Here is a 13,137-nt window from a genome sequence, read left to right as displayed (position 1 = left end):
TAGAGATCAGGTGTATCATTGTCTTGGGGTCAGTCACAGGGTCTTGCTGGCTCACGGGGGTAGTTTTGTTCCCATTGGGGGATGCCTTGCCCGCAGGGTCTTTTGCCTGAATTAAGAGTTAAGCTGGAAAAAATAACTTAATTAGGAAGTCGAGACTGAGGTCCCACTGGAGAGAGTTTGAAGTCCTCTTTCAACCGGGAATTTCTAATTCTTCAAACAGCTCCCTGTGATTTTTTTCTCCAGACTAATTGGAAAAGACTCCCCAAGAATGTTTGGCTGATCAGATGTGAAGTGGCATGGGAGGAATTGCACGGGACAAAGTTAAACAAGGCAAAGAAGACTCGATTCAAGGCTGTGGTGATGGGGGGGCGGGCAGGGCGTGGGGACCGGAACTCAGTGTGAACTCTGCGTGAAACAAAAGGCAGACGGAAAATGCTGGGGGACTTGAGGGAGGTTGATCCATGGGATGTGTTGAGTACATGGAGTTATTCCCGAGTTTGTAAATGTTTTTCTCTGTGATTAAGCCACCTGTGTGTGCTAATTGGCACCCACCAATTAGCAAGTTAGGCTTCTACCTTTCCCACAGAGACTGGCAAACACAGGCGCCATCTTTCTGGCTGATTACATTTCAAAGGGACGCCTCCTAATCTTTGAGGAAGACATTCCTGGGTTGTAAACCTGGCAAGAGGCTAGGAGAAGATTTACATCTCAATGGGACAGAGAAAGAATGTACAGGGATGAGTTTTCTTAAGTAAAAGCTCTAAGGAAAAGGAGGTCAGGGCCAAGAGTCAGGAAGAGAAGCCTGGTGTGGGGTTTTGTCAAGCTGACAGGAACGTTAAGACTGTCTTCGTCAAGGGTAAGTAGTATTAATACTACTACCCTATCCGGAGGTGGATTCCGTCCAGTAGAGAATGAAAAGGAAAATCAATGTTAGGGATGCTAGGAAAGAAAAATCAGCTTCTTAACCTAAACTGGGAACTGGAGAGTGGGCAGTCAATGTCTAGTGACCCAGACCTGGGAGTATGGAGATGGAACGTCCAGGTGGCAGGCAGGTGGGGGGGCCACATGACCCAGACCCCCTTGGTAAATCATAGCTCAGACTCCTTTAGTAGAAACAGCGCCCTGAGGATGGCCCCAGCAGTGGAAATGGGAGAAGAAAGTCAGAGGGCTGTGGAGGCCTCCTTGGGAGCTTGGTCCTTGGTCCTTTCTGAGCGAGCACTGCAGAACAGCCTGGACTGTGCATTTGCGATTAGCCTCCTGTGTTGACTTCACCTGAGTCACACACACATCACGGTGCCCCGGGTATACAACCAAAGTAAATTACAGGCGTGTCAACAGCTGGGTTTTATGGAAGACCGGTCCCTTCCCCTTAGCCCCGGTTGTACTAGAAATTTGTCAGAAAACGTGAGCGAGGAGGTCAGGGATTTTAGCGGCACCCTGAGGGACTCTCTCTGCAAAGAGGTGACAACCAAAACCACGGGAGTGGATAAGATCTTCATGGTGTTACTGGGGATGTAGGACATCAATGCATCTTCCTTCTTTTCAAGGGACTGAGTGTAAGGGGGGGAGAATGGAGGTCTAAGAATTCATACTCCTCTTAAAGAGAAGTGGATGGTCCCCGTGTTGCCTGCTCCAGCGAGGTCTGCGATGCTAACAACTGTAAAAGGTACGTTTGATTTGCTCATGGAACATCCAGAAGAGAAGAGTGTCCGTCAAGTGGTCTGGGTGGGTGTGGGGGGCAGATGCAGGATCTAAGAGTGAGTGGTAAAAAAGCAGCCAGGAGGGTGGATGGCTTTTTCAGGAAACCTGGCTTTGCAAGAAAGCAAGCTGTAGGGCAAGAGCTGGAAAGTCACAGGATTAAGTTCTTGCAGACGTATGATATGAATGTGTCCTACTTTTTCCCCCATTACTTTTTTCAGGGATCAGAAATGAATGAACAATCAGACAAAAGCACTTCCACTAACGAGGGACACACAGGTCAAAGTTCTCCTGAGAAAAACTGTCAGATTGGACAGAAGCAACTGGTATGGCAAATGGGTATTAGGGTTTCATGGTATTTGGAGAGGTCTCAACTTGGGGATCGCTGAGGTGAGCCTGGACTTGGGTGGAAGGTGGATCCAGTCAGGATTTCACGGGAAGGTTCTCCGCTCCTCTGTGCTGATGGGGCTTCCCCCCCCTTTCCCTCAGCTCCCTGCGGGGCTGGTCTCACTTCACATGCCTCCTCTCTGTCATTGACCTCACTTGATTTATAGCCCAGTGTTCTGTGCAATAAAATCCTGCTCCCTGGAGAAGAATATTTGTGGAGAATATAGTGTTTTGATAGTGTCCAGTGTTTTTATTTTAAAAAACCTAGTCCCCCCCCCCATTTTTAAAGATTTTACTTATTTATTTGAGAGAGAGAGTGAGAGAGTGAGCATGAGCAGGGTGGGGAGGGGCAGAGGGAGAAGCAGACTCCCTGCTGAGCAGGGGACCAGGACCCTGAGATCATGACCTGAGCCGAAAGCAGACGCTCAACCGACTGAGCCACCCAGGCGCCCCATGACTCTAAAACTTTGCATATATTAATTCACCAAATCCTTCTCACAAGATAATCCTGTTACCCCATTTTGCAGAAAGGAGACACCGAGGCTCAGAGAAGTAGGAGCTTGGTCAAGGCACGCCACTAGTAAGTGGCAGAGCCCAGATTTCGACACAGAGAGGCTTACCCTCGTGTCTCTGTTCCTCGTCGTTTGCCATGGAACTGAGAATGGTAATGGACGGTCTGAAGTCGTATTTTTTTTTCACAACCATACCTAAATACATAATTGTTTCATAAGGTTACGTTTGTAAAAAACAAACCCATACATGCACACCGAGATGAAAATTTAAAGAAATATATTTATATTATTTTAGAACAGCCTGGACTATTATTAAGATAAATAAATGGCATATAAGGCTGAGATTCTGTTACTAATCTGTTACATTGAAATTCACACTTTGAAAGTTTCCCTTTTGTTTCCAGGTAAAGTATTTCATCTGTATGTCAGCCTGTGTGTTTGGGGGCCATTCAGATTATATTCTTCTAAAATCTTTCAGAAGATCATTCCCTTCCCTCATGATATATGTGCTACATTTTTGAAATAAGGTATCAGGATTTATTGAAGCATCTTTGTCACTCTTCTCCATTAGACTGTTTCTTTTCCAATTGTTAATGTCTCCAGACAGAGTCTTTTGAAACTTTCCGCTAACACTCTAGAAAGCCATTCTAGGAAAATTTTCTTTTTCAAATCTGGCTTTTACTGAGAGTGGATCATTCAGGTGGCTGCAAAGCCCTGATGGGGTCCACGCGCCCAAGGTCATGATTATTCTGAAACATATCTCAGAACACTAAGGGCAGGGGAAGGGGGCTGTGTGCACCTTGGGTCTCACTGTGGTTTGAAACACTTCAGACATTCCACCTGAGTTCGTCCAGCCAACAACTGCAGAAGGGTTTTACTCCCTTGTTCTTGTCCTCCATAAATGCTAATTTGGACTTTCATCCCCAACAGATTTGAGAAGCCAACTGGTATTTTGCAAGTATAAAAGGAATTCTGTTCCTGCTTGGTTGTTTATATATATTATATATAAACATATAACATATGTTTATATGTTATATATATTTATATATTTTATACTTATATATAATATTTGTCTTATATATTATATTATTTAAATATTTATATATACTTATATTTATAAGTATAAATATGTATTTTTATTTTTATTTACTTATTTTAAAGTAGGCTCCATGCCCAGTGTGGAGCCCAACATGGGGCTTGAACTCACAACCCTGAGATCAAGACCCAAGCTGAGGGGCACCTGGGTGGCGCAGTCGGTTTAGCGTCCAACTCTTGATTTTGGCTCAGGTCGTGATCTCGGTGGTGAGATTGAGTCCTGCGTGGGGCTCTGCACTCAGCGGGGAGGCTGCTTAAGACTATCTCTCCCTCTCTCTCTGCCCCTTCCCTGCCTCTAAAATAAATAAATAAATCTTAAAAAATAAAACAACAAAAAGACCCAAGCTGAGATCAAAAGTCAGAGGCTCAACCGACTATATTTATATTTATTATATGAGATGTATACTATGGATTTCTTTATTCAGAATCACCTAACTTGAGGAAATTTACAACATCTTTTGAAACTTAATCAAATTAAGCTGTTTCTTTCTCTAGGTAAAACATCTGTACTTTCGTGACATTATGGCAAAAGTTACAGAAAGTTTATTTTGATACAACATAAAACAAAATTATCCAGTTCTTACTCTGAATACATATTATTTGTTTCATAGCAACAGATAGAGCGGCAGTTAAAATGCTTGGCGTTTCAAAATCCTGGACCACAGGTAGCGGACTTTAATCCTGAAACAAGGCAGCAGAAAAAGAAAGCTCGGATGTCAAAGATGAATGAATATTTTTCTGTAAAATACAAGTAAGATCATGATTTATTATATTTGATTTGTGGATTGTAAAATGCAGGGGTTCTCCTTGACAAAGGAAAGGTTGCCACTTTTTTATGTTTTAAAAATATCTTTTCTGAAGTACAATATCGCTCAATGTGTTTGGAAGTTAGCAACTTCAAGAAATAGACAATAATCCCAAACTAGGAATCAATTTTTTAATGCTTCAGATGGTCTGAGATGCTTAGAGTAATAGCTTTAGTAAGAAAGATGATTAAAAGTAAGAAAGATGTATCATTAGATGGAGAAATAATATAACTGTGGGAATGAATTCAGGTATCAAATGTGTGCAGATATATCATAAGTACGATGATAGCTGATGTAGGAAAGATGGGCCTTGGAGCTGACAGCCAAGAAAGATTCCTGAGACGTCTTTGGTGCAAAAAGGTGATTTTATTAAAGCACGGGGGATGGACACGTGGGCAGAAAGAGCTACACTGGGGTCATGAGGGGTTGCCCATTATATGCTTTCAAGTTGGGAGAGGGTTAGAGATAGTGTAAGTCTCTAACGAATTTTGGAAGCAAGGTATCCAGACCTTGAGGGGGCTAGCTATTGTTGGGAAAAGGTCATTTATTACCGTCTAATAAAACCTTAGTCACGAGACCCTTCAGGTGTATATCGGTGGGCCATATGCTTGGGGGATGATTGTCAACACGAATCTTAGGGGGTAGAGATAAAGGAAGTTTCCAACGGAATTTTTATATGTGAAAGTAGACTTACGGGGTCCTGTGGGTCGGGCTAAGATTGCCTTTTGCCCTTAGTAACGTATCAACATCGAGGCAGCTGAGTCCCTAGAGGAATGTCACTCTGCCTGGTTCAAGGACTTGTGAATGGGCTGTAGGTACTAAGGAAATTTAATAATTTTTCTTTTGCCTTTGTTTCCCACATCAATTGTTAGCACATCATAAGTATAAACAAACCATAAAGCAACCAAAAAGGCTGATGAATTTGACTACATTAAAATTAAGAATTTATACCCATTAAGAGACACCTTAAAAATAATGAAAGACAAACCACAAGATAGGAGAAACTACTTATAATTTGAAAGATCAGTATCCAAAATACATACAACCCAATAAGAAAAAGATAAACATGCAAAGAGAAAAATGAACCAATCAATGAATAGGCATTTCATAGAAGAAAAGGCTAAGTAAACGTTCAGGATACAGAATCTCATCAGTATAGCATGGGGCATCACCCCACTCCCCAGAGAGGCAGCATGTAGTCTGATGATATCAATGTTGGTGAAACTACTGGACGTGAATTGAGTGTAATATGTGTACAACCACTATTTAAAAACAGGCTGGTATGAGCTGTATACCTTATGACCTAACATCTTCACTCCTAGATATATATCCTGGAAAAACTCTTGTATATTTACAACAGGAGACACATTCAAAAGTCTCATAGCATTGTTATAATAGTAAAGAAAATAAGATAGTAATAATCAAAATGCCCATCCATAATGGAAAAGATGAGAAACTTGTATATTCTTACAGCGGAATGCATATAGAAGTGAAAATATTTGAATAACAGCTAGTACCATCATGGATGAATCACAAATCACAATGTAGGAAATGCAATGTGCTTGGGGATTCATACACATGTAACTAAAACAGGGAGATGAATTTTTTTTTTATGGCTAACATGGGTCTTGAACTCATGACTCTAAGCCCCAGGACCCTGAGATCAAGAGTTGCATGCTCTACCAACTGAGCCAGCCAGGGACCCCAAGGAGATGATTTTTATAACAGCAAGCTATGGTTCCTCTTGGAGGGTGGGGTTGAGGGATGCAGTGGGCGGGGCATGAAGAGGACCTCAACCCTGTTATACCTTTTATCACGTTGGGCAGTGAGAATGTGGAGGTTTGCTTTATTCTTCATCTGTGCATGTATGTTTTGCACACTTTCGTGTGTACGATAGTTTAGAATTTTATAAAAGATAGCATCAGGTGGACAGGAAACTATAAAATTTGCCTCTTGGTGTCTGAGTTAAGGCGAGGGAGTATTTGGGTTAAGGCAGAGGGACAAGGACAAGATCTGATATGGGCAATCTGGTGGCTTCACGACCACCCACTCCCGTGATTTCTATCGTGGATTTTAAATCTCCTGGTCTGCTGACACCTGTGTTTCCTGGTGGGCATGGGAAGGAGTGGAGCCTTCCTTCCACAGATGAAATGCTTCAGATATAAATCCTCATCGGAAGGTATTCCTGCCTAAGTGAGAAAATCAGGCAGCAAGTTTCCATAATGATCCTCGGCCTTCCCTGCTTTGTTAGGAGAGGGAAGAAGAGAGAACGGCATTACTTACCCTGAACAGGAAGGAGAGCAGGTGTTGAACCCGTTTCCAGACAAAGGGTGGAGAAGTTCATAGTCTCACCACACCAGCTGAGGGCCAGCCTTTTTTTTTTTAACTTCCAGTTGTTAATAATGGATACAAGCTGTCCAGAGACACTTGGTCCTCTTCAGGCTTTCAAGCAGCTCAATTCTGAAGGGTTTATTTCAAAAGGGCCTGGTTTTGAGAGGGTGGTAGAATTCCTGTGACAGCTTCTGTTTCCTGGGCACGTTGTAGGGGCTGACAGAGGAAGTGTGGGGACTCAAGCAGGGTGTAGGCTCTGGTGCGTTCCTCTGGCACAGAACACCTTGCCTTCACTCAGAGCTTCCGAGAGAGAGGCCGCCATCTTGGTCACCTGCCTTCTCGCTCCACACTGGGTGACAGAATCAGAAAGGAGCTGAAGCATGGCACCTGGAGACTGTTACCAAAGGAGTTTTGTGTGTGTGTGTGGGTGGGTGTATATGTGTGTTTTTCTGTTAATGATGATGGTGCAGTCATGGACAGTTCTCCTATTTATCTTGGGTCATTAAAAACCATAATCATATTCACTAGAGTGCTTTTTTGTAGAAAGAAAAGAGTGTAATTTATCAGGGAAAAATCCCATCAGGAATGATTATATTTTTAAAGAAAACTGGGGGAGGTGGCATTTGTAGGAAGAAGCTTTTATTCAGCTCTTCTTTATAATTGACTTTGGTGGCATATCACCTTCCAGGGAAAGCGAAGGGTCCTGTCAGTGACGAGCCCCGCTGTGTTGGAAGTCGGTGTGGGGAGGCGGGGGGCACATGGGCTGAATTTCCTGGGGACACTGCTGCCATCTACTATTGGGAATCATGGCTGGGGAATCCTCTGGGTGCTGGTTCCCCGGAATCAAGGGATCAGATTTAGGGAGGTGGCTGCAGAGTGGTTCGTGCGCCTTGCTGGGGAACCTGGCACTGTCTTCTGTTCTCCCGGCAGAGTTAGGAAGAAGTACGACAAGAGCGGCAGGCTGATCTTCAATGATGCTGATCTGTGTGATTGCTTGGAGAAGAACTGTCTGGGCTGCTTCTACCCTTGTCCCAAGTGCAACTCCAACAAGTGCGGGCCCGAGTGCCGCTGCAACCGACGCTGGGTGTACGATGACATTGTCACCGAATCCGGGGAGGTGGTCAGCTCGCTGCCCTATCTGGTGCCTGACTAGGGGCCATTGCACGCGGGCTGGTTTGGTTCTTCTTCCTGACAGCTAAGCCAACCTCTTTCTCCGGGGTGGATTTTAGGGCGTGGGGAAGATGCTGGGAAAGTATACGGAAGACTCCTGTTCTCTGAAGCTGTTAGAACAATATAGCATGAACATTACTCTGTCCCCTTTTTCTGTGTCTTCCCCAACGCCTTCACCTTGTACCCAGAGAAGGATGGTGGGTGATCTCAGCATCGCCTCCCCGGGACACCTCCATCTCCGCTCTCAGTGAAAAATCTCTTGCCTCTTTACTGCCTGAGATCGTGTGGTTTTAAGAGTTTCAGAATTCTGCAGCTGGGAACTTTTCTTACACAGAACGTACAATCTTAAATTTATAAGACCTACTGACCCTTACGCCAGTTCCAAGTCAGAATTGCTCTTTGAATAAAAAACACCCCCACATCTTGTGATTTTGCACTGCATATGCATAGTCTTATTTTTTAAATTAATGTTTTAATAACATTCCGATTAAATTTGGTCACAACTTGGCAAAATTTTTTGAACAATTTGTATTTTACTTGTCAAATTGAGAAATTGGGACTTGAATGTCCTAAAAGTTAGTGGTTTCCTTCCCCCTCCCCCCATCTCAGGATCAGTATTTTCAGAATTTTCTTCAAAAGGAGGAAACAAGTTATTATATAAAAGTGTACTGTTGTGTGTTAGCTCAGGGAGGGTATTGATATGCAGTTGACTGGACACGTGATGTGATTTTTTTTTCAATTCTGAAACATTTTAGGAGGGGTGCAGAAATTTGAACTAAGCCTTCTTTGGATTTGCTTTTTTTTTTTTTTAAGATTTTATTTTTAAGTAATCTCTAGACCCAACGTGGGTCTTGAACTCATAACCCTGAGATCAAGATTTGCATGCTCCACTGACTAAGCCAGGCACCCCTCTTTTTAGTTTCAAAAGCCTTTATTTCGCACAACCCACAGGTGTCAGAGAAGGTTCCTAATAATTCTCGACTTGTTATGTGACCATATGTTTTGGAACTAAAGTAACAAAAAGCCTAAAAGCCCTCCTATGACTACAGTTTTCCTGTATGTGTAGCAGGAGAACTTACTCTGTTTTCCGCGTAATTTCCTGGGGTTCCAGATTCAGCTCACTTTTACTGAGCTTCTACTGACTTTTGTGAGCCAGACAGTCATGCTAAGTGCATCCAGTTCCTTACCTTGAACCCTCCTGTCCTATGAAGAAGGCATGAGATCAAGTTACCCAAGTCTGATCCTTTGAAATACTTACCAGCAATGTGCCAAGCAAAAGGAGTGGGTGCTTTTTTTTTTTTTCGGTTTATATTTTGTTTGGGTTTGAGAATGACTATTGTTTTGTACATGGCTGACCAAATGAATTGTTTTCTTACTTACTTATTTTTAGAATCATATAATTTTTACACTTGAAAAGGGATCTTGCCTGTTGTCTAGCTAGTGAATTAGTCAACAAATAATATCTGGGAGGTTCTTAGGTGCCAGGCACCAGGCAAGGCACAGGGGACCCAGTTGTGAGCATAGCCCCGCTCGTTCCTGTCTTCAAGGAGATTATAGACTAAAACCCTTCTTGTTGTTCTATTTTTACAACTGAGGACTTAGCACCAGTAAAATAAAGTGACTCAATTAAGGACACACAGAAGAGCCTTAGTGTTTTGAACCCCATGACTAGGTCAGTGTTCTTTCCCTGACACCAAGTATTTCCCGAATTTGCCTGATTGCAAAGCTTCTTCAACTGCTTTTAATAATACACATTGCTGAGCCCCATCCCAAACCTCAGGAATCAGAACAAGGGATGAGGCCTGGAAATTCTCACTTGTCATCCAACACCCCAGGTCAGTCTCATGTTCAGCTAAGTTTGAGAAACACTCCCTTATTACTAGCTGTCCTATTTTCATATTTAAAAAAATAATCTTAGGCAAATTAACCTTCAAGTATCTTTCCCTTTTGTCTCTTCTCATCTTTTAGTCTTAAACGTTAGTTGAGATCATCTGATTTAAAATGGACTGGTTTAGGGCGCCTGGGTGGCTCAGTTGGTTAGGCGACTGCCTTTGGCTCAGGTCATGATCCTGGAGTCCCGGGATCGAGTGCCGCATCGGGCTCCCTGCTCAGCGGGGAGTCTGCTTCTCCCTCTGACTCTCCCCCGTCTCATGCTCTATCACTATCTCTCTCAATAAAAAAAAAAAAAAAAAAAATCTTTAAAACAGACTGGTTTAAAAAGTGTGTTGGCAGATTATGTTGGTAAGTTTTCCAAGTAAAGCAAAAAATGAAGTAAAGAACTGTATGATTACGAAGCAGACACCTCATACTGCTTTTATAGAACCCTAGCAAAACATTTGATGGAGTGCTTTTTTAGAAATCACATTATTTCATCTGGTTCTAATGCCCTTTCTATGCATTTTTAAAAAGGCTCCCACACTAAATGATCCGTGCACAAATAAATTCATGTGAATTGTCAGAAACTTATCTTGCAAGTGTCTAATTTTGTCACAAAATGAACAAAGCTCTTCAGTGATTTGAACGAAATTCAGATTAGCAAGGAATATAGCTGTACTGTCTGGTGACATTAACCAAGGAAACTGTCTTGTCAGTAGAACAGGATATTCCATTCTCTGCTTGGCTCTCTTTCACATCCTGGTGGTGTGTCTTCATGAATATGTATAGAAATTGTAGATATCACCGTGTTGTTCTGTAATGCCTTGGAAACCGAAACATTTATTTGAGCCGGTCTGCAGTGTTTGGCCAGCTAGGATATTTGCTGTGCGTCCAGGGGGTGCCCTTCGCATGGACGACCCTGCCAACAGCACCCCCTACAGTTGTTCAGCAAAGCGGCCCTGCAAGCAGGTGTCATTTGATGTGTGGATTTCTTGATTGCTTAGGATTTATTGACAGTATGTGGTAGGCATTGAATGCTTTAGATCACCTCATATTCTTGTATAAAATAATGGAAAGAAAATCCTTATTATTATTTTTTTTTTAGATTTTGTTTACTGGAGAGAGAGAGAGGGAGAGAGAGCATGAGTGGGGGGGGCGGGGGGCAGAGGGAGAGGGAGAAGCAGGCTCCCCTCTGAGCAAGGCGCTTGACATGGGGCTTGATCCCAGGATCCCAGGAGCCTGGGATCATGACCTGAGCTGAAGGCAGACACTTAACCAACTGAGTCACCCAGGCGCCCCAGAAAATCCTTATATCTTATTTCTTTTCCTTCCTTCTCCATGGTGTCGACAACAGCAGAAGTGAGTTTTCAGGTTATTCAGGATTGAATGGTCCAAGCAGTTTTATACTGTGTTTCTTTCTCAGAATCTTTATTTTAATCCTGTATTTGGTATGTTCGTATTCTTCTTCTCAGATTGCCTAAAATTCTTCCTTTTTCCATAGTACTATTCTTCATTCTGTAGAAAGGAAATGACATCATCACTAGTCATGGCTAAGAAGCAGTTGATTTTTGTTTACGGTTTGTAGTTTTAGCAGATATCCCCCCTCACCTTGTGTGTTCTTACATTGGCCAATGTTTAGGGAATATATAATAAATTCAGAGATCAGAGACTGAGTTTAATTGTTTTTTCTTCAATAGTGTTTTCGATAGTCCTTCATGCTTAATAGATCCACTACTTAGTGATCCCTCATTCATTGATTTATTCCTTCATTCATTTACCAAGCACCTCTTACTTGCTGGACACTTTATTAGGCACCAGGGATACAGTGGGTAAGAAAGAAAGAAAAACTCCTAGGCTACATGAAGTAAAAAGAAAACCTACGCCCCTTCCCAGTGTAGCCTTCCTCCTGTCTGAGGTCCTTATCCATCTGCCGGCCTCTCTCCACCTTTCAGAGTCCTCTTAATGTTTGTTTTATTTATAACATCCATCCTTCTTATCTGTACTTACTGAGAGGAATAGAAAAGGTACATCTACCCCATCTTTCTGGAAATGGAAGTCCCTGTTTGGGTTTTGATATCCAGGTAATGCTAGCTTCATAAAAGGATAGCAACTACTTTCTCTTTTTTCTTCTCCGGCTTTGTTTCACATGACATTCTTCTTCCTTAAATATTTGTTGGAAATTGCCAGTAAAGCCGTTTGGGCCTGAAGTGTTTGTTTGGGGGTTTTTAATCCATTTTAATTAAATTCTCAAATTTGTGAACATTAAGTCACACAAAATAAACTGTTCTCATTTTTATGTAGAAAATATCTTCCCCAAATTTTAACTGTAAACCACTAAAAGGGTAATGCAAACCAGTATCCTTTCAATAAATTCCTTTCCCTCTTAGATTGGGCCAAGAAAGGGAACATCTTGACTAATGCAGGTACCACCCAGAAAATGGAGAGACATTTATACTTGCAGCAAATGCCTTTTCAATGAACTTTCATGAGAAACCTGTTCCTTTTCTTTCCTAAGGTATCCCTGAGGCCTGATTTCAGAGGTCTGTGTCAGAGGCTTTCTGGCTTCTTCTCAACACACCTGTTTCCAGTATGAACCAGGATGCTCCCAGCAGTGACAAGTGAAAAAGTGTTGTTATACAATTCAGAATGTATCAACTGAAATAGAATACAAATCAGCTACTTTTCAGGAGTTATTGCAAGCCAGTCCCAGAGAGGGAAGAGAGGAAGAGAGAGGAAGGGAGGGTGGGGGGGATGCTTCTTTTCAGAACTACTTGAGATTCAGAATCTCTTTCTAGCTTTAAAATTTTCCATACAGCACGTGGCAGCACAGTAGCATTAAGTTATATGATTTCTATGATTTTTGCATATATTTTGGCAAGATGAGGTTCATTTGCATTTTGCAGTTTTTAATAACCCATTTTCCTAAAAGGTTTATGAAGAATAAAAAGTTACATGCGTGGTTTTGGCTCCCTCTGCTGGCCATTCTTGGGTACTTTAAGTTTTACCCAGAGAACAAAACCAACATTCCATTCCTGAAATAGATTTGGGTTTTTTCCCCTCAAAGTTGAACTCAGCATTTCCAAATCTATGACAGACCTTTAGGTTTGGTAAATATATTTTTATTTTGACCTCTTTTTTGCTTCAGAACTATAACTGAAAATGATCCATTTAGCAGAAAAATAGTTTAGAAAATATTTCAGATTGGGCGCCTGGGTGGCTCAGTTGGTTAAGCGACTGCCTTCAGCTCAGGTCATGATCCCAGG

At 42.2% G+C, this 13,137-nt stretch overlaps 1 protein-coding gene across 1 annotated transcript; it reads left to right on the top strand.

Annotated features, from left to right (window-relative positions):
• The first annotated feature begins 1,928 nt into the window (after window positions 1–1,928).
• ARL14EPL (ADP ribosylation factor like GTPase 14 effector protein like) lies at window positions 1,929–7,982 on the top strand. Its single transcript, XM_032425269.1, has 3 exons — window positions 1,929–2,024; window positions 4,304–4,443; window positions 7,760–7,982. Exons 1-3 carry the CDS (start codon window positions 1,929–1,931, stop codon window positions 7,980–7,982), a joined length of 459 nt encoding a protein of 152 aa, XP_032281160.1.
• The last annotated feature ends 5,155 nt before the right edge of the window (window positions 7,983–13,137 follow it).

Source organism: Phoca vitulina, unplaced genomic scaffold, assembly GCF_004348235.1.
Source record: "Phoca vitulina isolate PV1807 unplaced genomic scaffold, GSC_HSeal_1.0 scaffold32, whole genome shotgun sequence".
NCBI classification, from domain to species: Eukaryota; Metazoa; Chordata; class Mammalia; order Carnivora; family Phocidae; genus Phoca; species Phoca vitulina.
Note: the sequence above shows the minus strand (reverse complement) of the source record. Positions and strands in the feature narration are given on the sequence as shown.

Excerpts from the sequence above, each read along its gene's own strand:
- ARL14EPL (XM_032425269.1), top strand. The coding sequence starts at position 1,929 with ATGAATGAACAATCAGACAAAAGCACTTCCACTAACGAGGGACACACA. Across the intron at positions 2,025-4,303 it reads AGATTGGACAGAAGCAACTG|CAACAGATAGAGCGGCAGTT; the intron begins GTATGGCAAATG and ends TTTGTTTCATAG. Across the intron at positions 4,444-7,759 it reads TATTTTTCTGTAAAATACAA|AGTTAGGAAGAAGTACGACA; the intron begins GTAAGATCATGA and ends TTCTCCCGGCAG.